General features: G+C 42.9%; 1 protein-coding gene across 1 annotated transcript in view; it reads left to right on the forward strand.

Moving 5' to 3' along the window:
* Positions 1-16,212, forward strand: part of PIK3AP1 (phosphoinositide-3-kinase adaptor protein 1) — a 1,872,143-nt gene that overhangs the window by 1,170,319 nt on the left and 685,612 nt on the right. Inside the window, exon 7 of the mRNA XM_044056574.1 lies at positions 1,741-1,937. Within this exon, the coding sequence (XP_043912509.1) occupies positions 1,741-1,937 (197 nt within the window). The remainder of the gene's footprint in view (positions 1-1,740; positions 1,938-16,212) is intronic.

Consider the following 16,212-nt stretch of genomic DNA (forward strand, 5'->3'; position numbering starts at 1 on the left):
GGAACACAGTTTTTAGACTGCTTTACCTAATTTTTAACTTTAACTTTAAACCACACATTTACTGTTGCCTTTACTGCAGTCATACTGTCTGACATAGCTATACAATTAACATTTACTGATGTATTTCAACCTTTTTGATATTTACTGAGTGACTTAGCTAGAAAATGCATTGTAATAAAATTGAATGCTCACATAAGGAAAGTTGAAGGGGCGTTGAGCTAGTGGCCAGGGGTCTCTTCTTCCAGTTCTCTCTTGTAAGGATTTCCTTGGCTCTATGATGTCACACCGGAAACTTGAAGGTCTGTCTTCTGTTTTAGAGATGGTGAAGTTTTCTGATGTGTTACTGTTAACTTGGATAATGTCCTTTACATTGGTACCTTGGAGAGTATGAAGTTCTTTGATACTTTATTGCAGATTTTCTACAATAATGTCTTGAGGGAACACTGCCGCTCTATAAAATACATGTAGTGTGCTGATGAACAACTGTAGATTTTCAATGTTGTTAATGGGTTTTGGGATTCACTTTAACTGTAAATATTGCCCCCCCCCCCATCAATGGTGATTTGCCATTGTAAGACTTGAAAGAACTGTATGATTCTGGAAATACTGCAAATAAATGGAAGAAATGTCTTTATGTTTTACTTACCCAGATCTGTACTGAAATATCTCAGTTTCTCCTTTATGGGCCAAATCTTCTTGTACCTTTCAGAATAAAAGTCTGCACACACAATCTGATGAAGATGGTTTATTATGTAGTAGCAGCATACAGTAGAGGTAGATGTTAACATTTTCTGAATCAGATCTTACTGTTCTTTAGTAACAGTGCTGATAAACTGTAATAGACTGAATTATAATATCCATAGCTTATGAACTTCTTATACTGTCCACAGCTTCTGTACTCAGAATTGCTCCATTCCTCCTGAATGACAAAATTAATACTAATTGGGATTCTTTTGCTGAGTTCTGTGGACTGCACTGCAATGACTTTCTGCATATCAGTCAGAACGTACTGATGTCTGTGCCAGAAGTATCTCTCCTAGTAATACCATAACCATGTACATTTCCTACAAGTTCTACACACCTCTTTAACCTTGTTCCATCTAAACAAGATGTTTGTACTCAAAGCATTGCATATTTTGTCAGCACATTTTATTACAAGTATTCTTGACTGAAGGTTATTAATTTGTATCCTTCACTAAATATTGCTTTCTATTAAAACTGCATTCGCTGAAACTGCGTATAAAATGTGAAATATAAAATGAAGACATAAGCTTGCTTTAATATGGGTGCATTTCTAGGCCTATGCAAAGAGAATACTGTATTTATGTCTAACAAACTACATTTAAGTATCTTCAGCCAATATTTTGTTAGAATGTCTGTTACAGAAAAAAACAATTATACACTGACTGAACTGATTTCCAATCATTTTCTTTAACCATGTTTCATAAACAATAAGTGTCAATCATATGTTAACAAAGCGAATTTTCCAGGTGGAAAAAAAACTCTACTACTAATGCTTCTTGCATAAACAAGCAGCACAGATAAATCAATATTTGCTATCTGTGAAATACTAAATTTTTGAACTGGCAAAAATCATGTCTTATGTTAGTCGAAGATTGTAATGTTGACATGGCTGCAACGTGAATGTTTGTTTTCATTAACATCTAAATAAAATTATTTTCATTTATAAAACGGTCATACTTTTTCTGTTGTATTGATGGCCTTTTTTTCTTTTTCAAGGTCACAGAGATGAGGAACTACCAACATTGCTCCATTTTGCAGCCAAATATGGCTTGAAAAACCTGACAGCTCTCCTGTTGACATGTCCAGGAGCCCTTCAGGCATATAGTATTTCTAATAAGCATGGGGACTACCCAAACACTATTGCAGAGAAAAATGGCTTTAAAGATCTAAGGCAGTTCATTGATGAATATGTGGTAAGTAAAGAGTTTTAAAAAAGTACATACACTTAAGACCTCAAGAGTAATGTATTTGAGACATGTTAACCTCTGCCAGTCACCTCTTACCATTTATAGTGTAAGAAAAATATGTGCCTTATCACACAGCTCCTTCAGTTTCCTTTTGCAGTTGCACTCACTTTTTTAGTGTTGCAAAATTGGTAATACAGTTTTGCTTATGTCTCTCAGTTATTATATTTGTAGATATCACTGCTTTAGTTTTATGACTTAAGCCACATAGCATATAGTGTTTATATTGATCATCCATTTACATCCAGTATATTTAAAATAACAATATAATTGATAGAGTAGGTAAGCAGTCCTTAAAGGTGAGTAATAACTACTATTTTTCACCCAGAATATTATTTTTGCAGGTCCTCATATATGTTACTAGTTCTCATGAAGCAGTCTAAAGATCTTTTCTTTAACTGTTACATGGAGCTTTATATGTGTTCCTCACTAGAATATCATCACTTCTGAGATGTAAAATGTACTTATGCCTCTGAGTTCCCATTGACTATCTCATAATATAAATTCTACAGTTGAGTGAGAAGGTTAGAAGTCCCATATATCGTACTTATGTTGTTTATAAAATAAAATGCATTACAATGTATAAATGTATAAATGCATATTTCACAACTATTTCATATCAGAAGTTAAAGTTCAGAAGATTAACACAGTAATATCAACACACAAGCATCATTATCCACCTGGTATGGATGCACATGATTTTAATATTAGCTACAAATGATGATGTTCAATATAAGCTAACACATACAGACATTTAATTCTGCCTACTTGAAAGACTGTTGCAGAAGCAGCTGGTGTTTTTGTCTCAATCAGACCCTTTCAAAAGTGCTACTGTTACTTTAAAAAGAAAATATCATGCAATTGCTCATTATTTTATGACAAGCATCATACCTCTCAACTGAACAGATTTTCACAGAATGTCCAGATTTTTGCCTCATATTTTTGGTTAATTTTTTCATAAAATTGTGTTTTTTCTAGCAAAACAGTGTCAAAACATTAAAGGTTGAAGTTAGAAAATAATGGCAGTCATTTAAGTTTCAACTTCATACCCTTCAGAAAATTCATGCTAATGCAAAACCTGTTATTCTATCAAATTTGTAAGTTTGAAGAGCAATATTTAAAAATTGTCCCTATTTTGGGATCTTTGTCCCACTTTTATTTATGGCTTTGTCCAGATTTCTTGCTCTAAGAGGCTGAGAGGTATGGCAAGCATAATGCTTAAGTTGGATATTATAGTGATTTGTTTAATACATTTATCTACAGATTTGAGAACGTTGGATATTATAGTGTTTTGTTTAATACATTTATCCACAGGATTTGAGACTGCTTCATTCCTGCCATTTTGCTACACTTGCCAAGAAATTATACATTTAGTAACAGAAACTTCAAAAATCTTTAGAAACGATCTTCTGCCTTTCTGCTATTCAGCTGCTTTGATATTAATCAAAATCAGACAAAATGTTGCATGTCATCTAGATATATAGCTAATGTAACTTATACAGCTAGCATGAACACCTGATTTCAAGAAAGTAATTATAGCTATAAGGAAACAAATTCTGCATATGGCCTCAAAATAAAGCCTGAAGGATATAATTACATTTCCTAGTACTTCCCATTAGTCAGCGTACATCATCTTTGGAGAGAGTCACTGGAATAAGTAAATCATAACATTTGGATTTGCCTACCTTAATCCCCAGTCAGAAGTTGAAAAAGCAATAACATTTTCCCCAGAAAAACTAAAGTAGACCTTGTGATGACTAGGTACAAATATAGATAGGTGTGAGACATCCCTGTCCATCCCATATTGTTTCATATTCTTGCCAGTTCTTATTGCTTTGAGTATGCACATCCTCTGCAATGCCATAATATCTGCCATAATATCTCTTGCTATATATATATATATATATATATATATATATATATATATATATATATATTTATATAGGTTCATAGGTTCTTAGGTTGGTACTAAGCTATCGGCCCTAGGGCCTATACAAGCCTAGCCATTACAATTCCCTGGATATTTCTTCCCACAATATTTACTTCTGTGGACCCCTGTCTAGCAGGGTGACTGACATGATCCCTGGGGTGAATTTCCTATCTCCCATCCAATCATCAAGGTTCCTTTTGAAGAGGGCCAAGGAGGCGCTCTGCTTGACATGTATGGGCAGTCTATTCCAGAGTATGCGGAGTCTCAGGGTCAGGAACCTATCCCTCCAGCATGTTTTGTTCATTGTGATGACAAGGTTTAGATACCTGGAGCATGTGGCTCTGAGGGATTGGGATTTCTTTAAGTGGAGCATGTCCAACAGCTCAGGGTTTGACATGGCCTTGTATGTTAAGCAGAGATTGCCTCTGAGTAGACGATATGCCACAGAATATAGCTGGAGTTTTTTTAGATGGTCAGCATATGGCATCTGCTTTAGGCATGTGATTCTTTTAGTGAAGTATTTCTGTGGCCTTTCCAGCTGTTGCAGATGTCTTGTGAGGTACATACTGCATCCCTACATGGATAAAGCATCCTTCACACCCTTACATATACCAACTATCAAAGATAGCACCGTTTTGATGTTTCCTGCACAAACCCTAGAACTGCACAATAGTGATCCATATTTAGAGAGTCACTCAGTGATGTATCAGGCTTTAAGCCTGGCACCCTATTTTGTTATATATCTGGGAAACATACAATGGTTTTCTTGCAAGATTGCTTTTTGCTTTATTCATTGACTTATTTATTTATAGGCTGCAAATTAAGCTAGTTTATTATTTTGAATATAACCTGTAAAGGACTATTTCTAGTTCCTCAGATCATTCATCTTTTTCTTTGGCTCCCACTGGTTTAGTCCCTATAGCCACCATGGACTTTGGTATAAAAACATCCTCTGTGGCTGGTGGGGTGCCTTTGGTTGCCAAGTGACAGCCACACTTGTCAGTCTTGGGGAAACAGACATGGAATACCAGTCTGACTAGCTGGAATGCTATGGCTGTTCCTAGGGAGGATTTTCCTACCAAATGGGGGCCTGCATCTTCAGAAATGCCTATCAAAAAGAAGCAAAAACTTAAGACATATTTCTTTTCCTGTCTCAGTCACTTTGAACAAGAGTGATTTTTTTTTGGTCTTAGCTCGGGTTTTACTTCATCCTCTTGACCCTTCTGGCTTAGCAGTTTCTGGTGAAATAGAAAGATCCGATGTTGTCTTTTCTTTTCATTCCTCTACATATTGGGTCTCGGATCTGACATCAGATCTGACTTCAGCCACTTTAAAGATCCGGTGCTCAGGCTTCTCCCCTATCTATAATCCCAATGCACAGAGCAAGTTACCTCAGATCTCATTTCCTGCCCTCCAGCACTGACAGATCTGTGGTGCCCCAGCAAGTTTCTTCTGTGAAAAGCATATATCCTTTTTTCAGATAAGTCCTTTTATTGATCTTTTTAGAAATCTTTTTTTTTCCTCCCTATATCTTTCTTTCTCCTTTTTTTATCTCCCTTGCCTCTGCTTAAAAAGACAACAAAACAACCTTATAAATAGGTATTAAGATTAAGTATTAGTGATAGTTATAGTGCTATTTTTTTAGGTTACTGTAAAGTGTGTTATTGATAAGTATTTTTGTTGCTATTATTGTCATTTTTGTGGTTGTTCTTGCTGTGGTAGTTTTTTTTTCCTGGGATTGCTATCATGTCGGAAAAACCTTCTGGTGTAAAAAGGTGCACTTTGTGCACTCACAAGATACCTGACTCCTACACATGAAGAGCATGTTTATTGTCTTGGCCTCTCGTATCTTGATGTAGCTTGTTCTTTGTGAGAGACATTTGGCTCTAAGGAGCTGTTGTGGAGAGACAGAACAAGCTAACTTTGAAGGGTCTCATCTAACCTTCTGCTGGTGTGAAGACCTCTTCAACATCAGGGAAGTCCGGGGTGTCTTCTCCTTCCTCTGCATCTTACTCATACAAACTAAAGAAAAGACTATGACTCAAAGTTCTGAAAAGGTGAAATCCATAACCTCAAGGAAATGTTCCCTAAATGTGACGGCTTTTTCAGCTCTGGCACCCAAAATGGCTAAATCTTTGTAGCCAATGCCTCCCTTGAATGCCATCATTATAGTCCCTGTGACACCACCTAGGAACTCCCCAGAGCCTGTTTCTCTGAGAATAAGGTCTCCCATTTTACATGACTGTCGCCTTATTCATCAAGGCCTTCTTCCTTGGCTTCATCACTTCAGTCAGTTGTATCATCCATGAGTCTCACTAAAGCGGACATGGACAGGATGATGAGGCATTTCCTACAGGACCTGATTCAATGGGAGGTGGGAGGTACTCCCGGATCCAGCTACAGTTGGATCCACCAGGGCTGTTTTCTTCCATCATCCTGTTATGGCTCCTCTCAAACCCTTGTATCAGAGGTTATGAATCTAACTCTAGCCTAGCATAGTTCTGTGTCAGAGCCAGGGCTTCATGTCTCTTCAACTCTAGTCAGTTCTCAGTCAAGGCTGGAGATGTCCGACTCCTGGAGCCATAACATTGGTGTCGACTCCAACATGTTAGGACTGGATCTTTGGTCTTCGGATCCTTTCCTTCCTTTAGGGGCCTCAGAGCTAGACAATTCAGCTTTGGAGATTGCCTTGGATCACAGCAGAACAGCATCCAAGATCAAGCTACCTCTGAGGGTTTCAGATCCATAGGACAAGCTCCACAGATCCTTTGCAGGTTCAGTATTTAAGAGAGTGCTTTCTAAATCTAGAGATCTTCCCTTTTCAAGTCAGATCCAACCCTCCACATAGGGTTGCCTAAGGTCCAAAAGCTGGTCTCCTTGTCCCATTGGAGCAGCCAGTTTTTAAAAGTATAAAACCTGTTCTCCATAGTGAGACCTTGTATGCTTCTGAGTCTTCCCCCTGAGCAACCCACAGAGGAGATTCCTAGGAAGCACAAGTGTAGGAGGTGGCATTAAGATTTCTCCTTAGGAATCTCTCACAACTGATACTGATTTCAATGAGGGAATAGGTTCCCCCAGATCCCCCAATAAGACTGTCTCATTTGGAGAGATCCTTGAACTACTTAGATAGAAAGGGGGTTGGTATTCCCAAACTCCTTCTTCTGAGGAATTAGTTCTTCTCAAGGCTTTTGGATCTGGCCTCGCTACTTCTTGGGTAGTTGCCCCAGTGGATTTGATGGTCAAGCTGATCTCATCCTGAGCTTGAAAGGAACCTTGCACAGTTGAACCCATTCCTAAAAAGCCAGATAAGTTTTTTTAGTGGCCCCAAAAGACTGGTTCTATAGTTTTGGGGGCAGTCAATAAAAAGGACCACACTGAGGAAAGCTCCTCTATCCATCTGCCTAATAGGGAATCACGTGCCTTGGACAGATTTGAGAAGTGGGTCTATGTTTGTCAACCTTTTCAATGCGAGTGCTTAATTACCTGGCATACTTCACTCGCTTGCAGAGAGATATGGTCAAAGACATCTTCAGTTCTCTTCCACGAATCTTGGCTGTGGATCAGAAAATTACTCATGATTCTCAGCTAGCATTCTTTCAGTCCCTTTCTAATACTTCTATGCGCCTCATCTCTAATGCAAAATGGGTGCATCTAGAGCTGCCAGCACAGGTATTTCCATCAGAAGGCATGCCTGGGTGCAGCTATGTGATTTTGTGGAGCACTTCAAGATGTCTTTCATCAATGTTCCCTATGACAGATTGACCCTATTTGGCCCAAAAGTGAAAGAAACCATTTCCAGATGTGAGCAGGATGGTAAATCCCTATGTGCTGTAGGGATTAAATTCTCAACCCCTCAGAAGACCTTCTCCAGGAACCAGAAGGAGGGGAAGAGGATGTGGTTTGGGAAATCTCAAGGTTTTTCATGTGATACTTCTGGAGACAGAGCTCCCTGTGTCAGAGGGGGAAACTCTTACAATGGGTGTTGCCCCAGGAGCAAAGGGGCTCCTCAGAATCAAGGTCCTTTCTAGGAGAAGCCTTTCCAGTGCTCCTGAAGGATTGCCCAACTGTCATACTGTGGAGGCAGTTGGGAGCACTTATCTCTGCACCCAACAGCCTGGACATTAATCACACCACACCCTGCTAGATATTTAACAAATGCATGACAGTAGTGGCAGTTCAACTATGACTGCAGGGAATCTAAGTGTTTCCTCATTCAGACGGCTGGCTCATAATCACACCTTCCAGGGATCTACAATTCTTGTTCCACTTGTGCAAAGACCTAGGGATAATGGTAAACTTCCAAAAATCTCAACTGCAGCCAACCTAATCTCTGCAATTTATAGGAGCACTTCTTGATACAAGATCGATGACTGTGAAACTTCTACAGTCACAAATATCATCTCTCCATCTACAAGCTCAAAAAGTCTTGTCCTGCAAGAAGCCACCTACCAAGACAGTCCTCCATCTCTTGGGTTCCACGGCTGTCTCCATAACCTTGGTACCTCTGGCCAGATTTTATATGAGGATTCAATGTACATTGGCAGTCCAGTGGTCGATCAGGAAACAACCCATGTCATATCCGGTCATTCTGACAAACACTTGCAGAAACCATATTCAGTGGTGGATAACCTCCCATTTTCCAACAGGGCCATCCCTTTATCCTACCATCTCCACAGGCCACAGTAACCATGGATGCCTCCCTAGTGTGGTGGGGGTGGGGCATTATTTGGGAAGGACAGTCAAAGGTACATGGTCTCATGTAGAGGCCAATCTTCACAGCAATATCTTGGAGGTCTTTGCAGGCCTTTCAGGACTTTCTTCTCCTGGATGTGATTTCAATGCAGTAAGACAACATGGTTATCTTTTGCTGTATCAACAAACAGGGAGGAACAATATGTTACCCCTTGTGTCAGCAGGCCATGAGACTATGACAATAGGTGATATTTTCTTGCCGGTTTCTTGTAGCAGCCATACTCTGGAAAAGACCATCATTCTTGCTGACAGGTTGAGCAGATCCGTTCTTCTCCCTCACAAGTGGTCCCTTGAGCTGTTAGTAGCCGAGCAGATTTTCAGCCATTGGGGCCATCCTTGTTGCATTCTCTTCACCTCCCCATCAGTACCAAATGCAATTAGTTCTTTGCTCTCATTCCCCACAAGGGAGAGTCACCCAGGGATGCTATGATGCACCTTTGCCGCCGGACTTCTTTATTCCTTCCCCCAATACCATAGATCCCAAAGCTTCTCCAGAAAGCCCAGGTATCGAAATTCTCAGTCATCCTCATAACCCACCATTGGCCTTGTCAGGTATGGCTTACCTTCTGTTAACCTTATGTAGTTCACTAACCTTGGGACTTGGTCTCAGACCCAAACTTACTATCTCACCCATTGGGCTGGCCTCACCAAAACATATAAGCCCTCAGACTAACTGCATTGATTATCCAATTCCTATGATGACTTAACAGTCCAGGTTCTCCCCTTCTGTTGTTCACATTTTATCTTCATCACAGAAAGCTTCCGCTAGGAAAGTTCACAAGAGCAAATTGAAAAGAATTTCTATTTGACCTAAGGGGAAAAGCATTGATCCTTTTTCAGACCTCATTATTTTGATTTTGAACATCCTAGCACACCTTTTTCATGGTGGAGCTAGCTATTGCACTTTCAAAGTTCAATTAGTTGCCATTTCTTTTTTCCACATTTGGAAAGGTCATACTCCTATAGGTCCTCATAGGTTATTTAAAGCCTTTCTCCTGGGCACTTTCCTTCTATACCCCCTGCTCAGAGATCTAAGTTTTTGACAAGTCCCCATTTTGAGTCTGCAGCTGAAGTGGATTTTAAGTTTCTCTCATGGAAGACTTTATTTCTGGTGGCTATTACTTTTGTCAGGAGAATTTCAGAATTGCACAAATTATCTTCCAAACCTCCCTATTTAATTTTTCACAAAGACAGAGTATGTCTGAGGACCAATCCATCCATTCTTCCTAAGGTGATTTCTGAATCATCTATCAACCAGTGCATAAATTTGCCAGTATTTTCCCAAATTTCCCCAGCTAGGATGAATATACATTGCATCTGTTAGATGTTAATCACCAGCTGTGTTTTACTTGCACTACACTAGACCTTTCAGGAAGTCTGATCAGTTATTCATTTCCTTTTCAAAACCCAAATTGGGGCAAGTGGTATCCAAAGCCTCCTTATCTTGTAGACTTGCCCAATGTAGTTCCTTTGTCTACCAAGAGAGAAGGGGTTATCATTCACCTCAAACCTGAAAGCACATTCAGCAGTGTCTGTGGACTCATCTACAGCCTTTTTCTCTAGAGATTTGATTGATGACATTTGTGCTACTGCTACATGGTCAAAAGTCCATACATTCATACTGAATTATAAATTGGATATCTAATCCACGCCTCTTTTGGTTCAGCTCAAGAATATCCTTCCATGAAACCTCCCATGGGTTTAAGTAGTTGGGGACTCTGTCCTTTATGTAGAGGAATGGACAGAAAAGACAACATCAGATATAAAAAGTTATGTTGTTGTCTTTCGGCTTTTCCCAGTTAGGGGTCACCACAGCGGAACTCCGGTCTGCTAATGAGTGGCAGTAGATTTTCACGGTGCCGAGTTGCCAGCTCGACGCCCAATCTTCAACGAAGGCACGGCCATTCATGCATGTCTTTCGGAATGCCACTCGACCCACGGGGAGGACATGCAGACTCCACACAGAAGGCACTCCCCACACACTAGCAGAGAATCAAATGGGAGAACTTCTTGCTGTGAGGCAACAACGCTACCACTGTACCACCGCGGATTGTCAGATATTAAAGTTATATACTCACCATAATGTTAGATCTGTGTAGTCATATTTTGTCCATTCCTCTACTACTCTCCTTCATCCCCTTCCTAGTAATTATTTTTCATCATTGAATTTCTGTGGTGGATCTAAATGATCTTATCTTGGATTCTGAAGGTCTAAGCTGTCTCTCCACATATTTTCTTCCTTTTCATATACTTGTTCCTAAACCGTACGATAAGCTGAAGTGTATATCTCTTACTGGGGTTTCTTTCTCATACATTTTCAATAGGTATAAGTGGGAAAACTCAATTTGAGGTAACTTGCTGTGTGCATAGGGATTATGGATATGGAGAGGAGCCTGAGCACCAGATCCTAAGCTTCGAAGTGGCTGAAGTAGGATCCAACATCAGATCAGAGACCCCATATGTAGAAGAATGGACAGAATACAACACCACAGATCTAACATTATGGTGAGTACATAACTTTCATTTTTTGAAACATAAAATTATTGTAAAGGGACAGATTTTGTTTTCTCCTCAGGTTTTGAATACAGATTCCGAGGAGAGAGTAGCTTCTGCTAGTCCCTTTGAAGGATTTTCTTTCTCTGAAACAATTTTAGAACAATTCTGTTGTTTCACTGGGAACACAATGACAGTCCACTGTCTCTGAATAATATGATTTATTACATGTGGATTTTCCAGAACCTATGAATATACTCCAATTCCTCCTGTTCTTTCAGCCTTGGAAGATGCTTTTGTCACAGCCTGCAACTTGCCTGATAGGCAATCTGCTGCTCCCCCAAGAAAGCAGACCGATTCTGTATAGTTCCTTGATATTTTACATTTTTATACACTATTTCAGATGAGACCCAGCAGCTATTTCTTTATAAATATATATATATATATATATGTATATATATATGTTAAGTTGTCAATCTCACCTTCATTCTTGCTGGATGGATTTGGAGCCGAACTTCGGCTCTGACTCAGCCAAATACTAAAGCTCAAGAGCTATTTTTACCGGCTCAAGGCTATCCTATGTCCCATAATGCTAGGCGAAATATATCCAGATCTCGTTTGCCGCTTAGCTATGAGGTTGCATTTTCACCAGCTCCAGGTCGTATATTTTTATTAATAACTTTTGAGGTAGTTTTTAGTCAGTTTTTTATCCTTGTTTGTTCATTTAGTATCAGTATAGTTAGCGACTAGTCTCCCCCCCCTTAGTTGCTAATCTCCCCTTTTCTCCACCCTTAAGGTGGTTGGGCCTCTGACCCTCCCCTTGTAGTCCAGTTTTTCCCTGGTTGTTCTGTGTGTGTGTGTGGAATTCTGTCCTTCTACTTAGTGGTAGTTCCCTTTTTTTATTATAGTAATTGTTATCATAGTTTAGGGTATTGTGTGTTGTTTTTTTGTACAGTATGTCTAAGGATACTAATGTATTGGGTTTCAAGAAGTGTGACTCATGCTGTCAGAAGATGTCTCTGACAGACGGTCACAATTCTTGTGTGTATTGTTTGGGCCCTGTGCATCTGCAGGACTCATGTTCCATCTGCCATGCTTTTAGCCCTAGAGTCCTGCAGGAGCACAAAAATAAACTTATACTTAGAGGCTTGTTAAAGCCTGAAGATTCCCCGGTTAAGACTATGGCTGGGAAACCTTCAAAGCCCGCCAAATCGTCGGCTCCATGTTTGGAGCCGGCACCGAACGGTGCTCTTGCTGCCTCGTCGGCTCTGGCCAGAACCGAGGCATCTAGACCTCAGTCGGCTCCGACTTTAGTGTCGGAGTCATCCCTGAGCAGAAAGCACTCTAGGTCTCCGTCTCTTGAGTCGGTTAGATCAGCTCCGAAGTCTCCACTCTTGTCGGAGCGGAGCCATAGATCTCATTCCTCTAGGTCTTCCAGGCTTTCGGACCATGACCTCGAGAGGGTAGTCAGCCGGCTTTTAAAGTCGCAGGCACTGGCCCAGTTGCTACATAGCCCGTCTCAACAGACAGGGGCTACCCCTACACCCGCTCAAGTTCTTCCTCCAACTACCCTACTGAGTTCGGAACCGGAGGTCGTCGAGGTGAGTACTGTGGGGGCGTCGGAACCGATTCCCCTGTTGTCGGTTCCTTGGTCGGCTCCGATCCCGTCCTCGGCTCCATCCTTGGAGGGATCCGGGCGCCGAGACTCCCTCGTTGGCTCAGAGGGGGTGAGTGGCATCGGACCCTTGTCCGACCCCGCTCTCCCTCTCGGAGCTTCGGTGCAGGTGAGTTCAGCCCTGACATCGGCCTTGGAGCCGTCCCTCTCAGTGCCGGGGAGAGTTCTCATCTCTTCAGAGTTGGGTCCTTCTTCTCTGCCTGACAGGGGCGCATTTGAGGTGATGAGGAGCGTGCTGGCTCCTATACCGGCACCATGGTCAGCCTCCTCGGCCCCTCCCTCCACGGTGCCTGCTTTGGCCCCTGCCTACCCTCCTGACCCCATGCGAGGAGAACCGACGCTCCAGGCTGCCCCATTGGGCCTTTCTTCCTCTTCTGAGGCCTCCCCTGACCCTGCGGGAGAGCCCCCACGGAAGAGGACATGTAAGAGGAAACATGTTGACTCTCCTGACATCTGACACCGATCTGGATGATTCGGAAGGGTCCCCAAGTTCCCCCTCTGAGGATGTCTCCTTTTCTGACATCTTAGAGATCCTCAAACAGAGGGGGAACTGGTCTGCCCTTAACCCATCCGAGGACGAGTCGGTGTACCTGGATGCCTTCGATTCTCGCCCTTCCACCTCCTGGGTGTCCCCGCCTTTCGACCCACTTATGGAGGTAGTGGCTCGGAAGGCATGGACGGTTCTGGATACTATGGAACCAACTCCCCGGAGGCCCACTAAATTTATTACTGCTCCCACAGATAAGCAGTTTCTTTCCAAGGATGTTCCCGTGGATGCCATGGTAGTGGCGGCAGCCACTAAGAAGGAGTTGGCCGACCCTTCAGTACCTGTCCATCCTCCTAATAAGGAATCTAGGACGATGGATAGGTACGGCAAGCGGATGTTTTCCTCAGTGACCTTTGCTATGCGGTCACTGAATTACTTATGCCATTTCACCCGACTTCAGAGGGACCTTCTCAAGGAACTGGGTGAAACATTGCAGGACCCAACAGCTGCAGGGTCTCAGGAAAAGATCAACTCCCAGCTAGGGACCCTGAACTCTGTCGTCAACTCTTCCATGTGGCTCATCTCTTATGCAGCCGATGGAGCGAGTAGAACCGCAGGTACAGGTGTTGCTCTAAGGAGACACACCTGGATGCGGCTCTGCAATTTTGCTGACCCCTTCAAGGCGTCATTCACTAACACCCCCTTTGATGGTTCTGTTCTTTTTGGACCTCAAGTGAAGGACGCCTTAACCAGTTGTGAACAAGAAGGCAAGACTCTCTCTGCCATGGGAGTCCGTTTTTCTGCCCCTTCTAGACCGTATACAAAGGGTCAAAAGGGCGGGAAAATGTGGTTCCGCAAACCTCAGGGAGTTCTGCCGGATGCACGTGGTGAGCTTCCCTCTAGAGGCAGAGGAGGGAACAATAACAGAAGCCACCCTAAGGGCAGGGGCGGTCCACAGAATCAGGGTAGCAGAGAATCTTTCTCTGACAAACCCTTTCAGCACCCCCTGAGGAGCTGCCCGACTGTCCATCTTTGGAGGCAGCCGGGGGAAGACTTTCGCTGTACCCAGAAGCCTGGTTCTCCCTTACGCAGGACAGATGGGTACGGTCGATCATATCCGAGGGTTACAAAATCCCATTTATCCACACCCCACATCAACCAAAAGGGCCTCTTCCAGATGTTCCACCCGGCCTGAGAGACCAAACAGCACTAGAAATTTCAAAGCTGCTTTTAAAAAGAGCCATCCAGCCAGTCCCAGCAGACCAACAAGGATCCAGAATCTACTCCAAATTCTTTTTGGTACCAAAAAAGACGGGACTGGAGACCTATTCTGTATCTCAGCAGACTGAACAAATCGGTTCAAAGAACGAAATTCCGGATGGTCACGCTACACTCCATTCTTCCCTTTCTGGGTCAGGACAATTGGATGTGCTCTATAGACCTTCAGGATGCGTACTATCATATCAAAATGAACAGGCGCTACAGGAGGTTTCTTCACTTCCGGCTGGGAGCCAGTCACTACCAATTCAGAGCCCTGCCCTTTGGCTTCACCACAGCCCCCAGGATGTTTACCAAATGCATGGCAGTGGTTGCGGCTCACTTGAGACGTTGAGGATTCCAGGTGTTTCCATAGTTAGACGACTGGCTCCTTACTGCCACCACCAGGCATCAGCTTCTTCAAGCCAGGGATTATGCTGTACAAACCTGAAAAGCGCTAGGCATCTCTATAAATTTCGAAAAATCTGCTTTGTCACCTTGTCAGCATATTACCTTCATAGGCACCGTGTTAAACACGGTAGAGTTGTCAGCAAAAATTCCTACGCAAAGAGTATGCGACATTCGCAGTCATGTTCAAGTCCTGCTACAAGAGGACAGGGTCCAAGCCAGGTTTGTACTGAAAACGCTTGGTCTGATGGCTGCAACAATCACCTTGCTCCCCCTAGCTTGTTTTCATATACGGATACTACAGTGGATGCTTTTTTCCCAATGGTCCTTTCAGCAGCTTCCCATGTCACACAGGATTCTCATCACTCAGTCCTGCAAATGACACCTATCGTGGTGGATGGACTCACTCCAGGTGCTTCAAGGCAGACCGGTTGTTCTCCCCCCTCCGGTTGCCACCGTGACAATGGACACCTCCCTGATCGGGTGTGGGGGGGGCATTTTCAGGGCAGGACAGTCCAGGGCACATGGCAACCCTTCGAGCGCCACTTGCACATCAATGTCCTGGAGATGACAGCAGTCCTGTTGGCGTTGCAGGCTCTCCAGGACTCTCTTCCCACTGGAACAATTGCAATACAGACAGACAATATGTCTGTAGTATGGTACATCAACAAACAGGGCGGAACCAGGTCCTACCCTCTTTGTCGGGAAGTTCTCAGACTCTGGCAATGGGCGATCTCTTTTCAGTGTTTTCTGGTAGCAAAACACATTCCCGGGAAGTCCAATGTCATAGCAGACAGGCTGAGCAGGGACATTCTCATGCCCTACGAGTGGTCTCTCAACCAACTAGTAGAGGACCAAATCTTCAGAAAGTGGGGGCAGACTTGCTGCGACCTTTTCGCAACCCCTCAAAACAGCAAATGTCAAGACTTCTTCACCCTCTTCCCTCTTCTGGGCCTCTCTCCCAGAGACGCTCTAGTCCACGATTAGCCCAGGGGTCTCCTTTATGCTTTCCCCCCCTTTCCTTTAATCACTCTGTTAGTCGAGAAAGCAACTGCCTTGAGATCCAGGATGATCCTCATTGCCCCTTACTGGCCTCAACAAGTCTGGTTTCCGTTCCTACAACATCATCTACTGGAGCAGCCCTGGCATCTGGACCCTGTACCAGAACTTCTGACCCATCAATCGGGCAGACTGCACCAATCCCTGTCATCTCTCAACCTCA

This window comes from Protopterus annectens, chromosome 14.part0 (genome assembly GCF_019279795.1).
Source record: "Protopterus annectens isolate FY-2018-M chromosome 14.part0, PAN1.0, whole genome shotgun sequence".
Classification (NCBI taxonomy): domain Eukaryota; kingdom Metazoa; phylum Chordata; order Ceratodontiformes; family Protopteridae; genus Protopterus; species Protopterus annectens.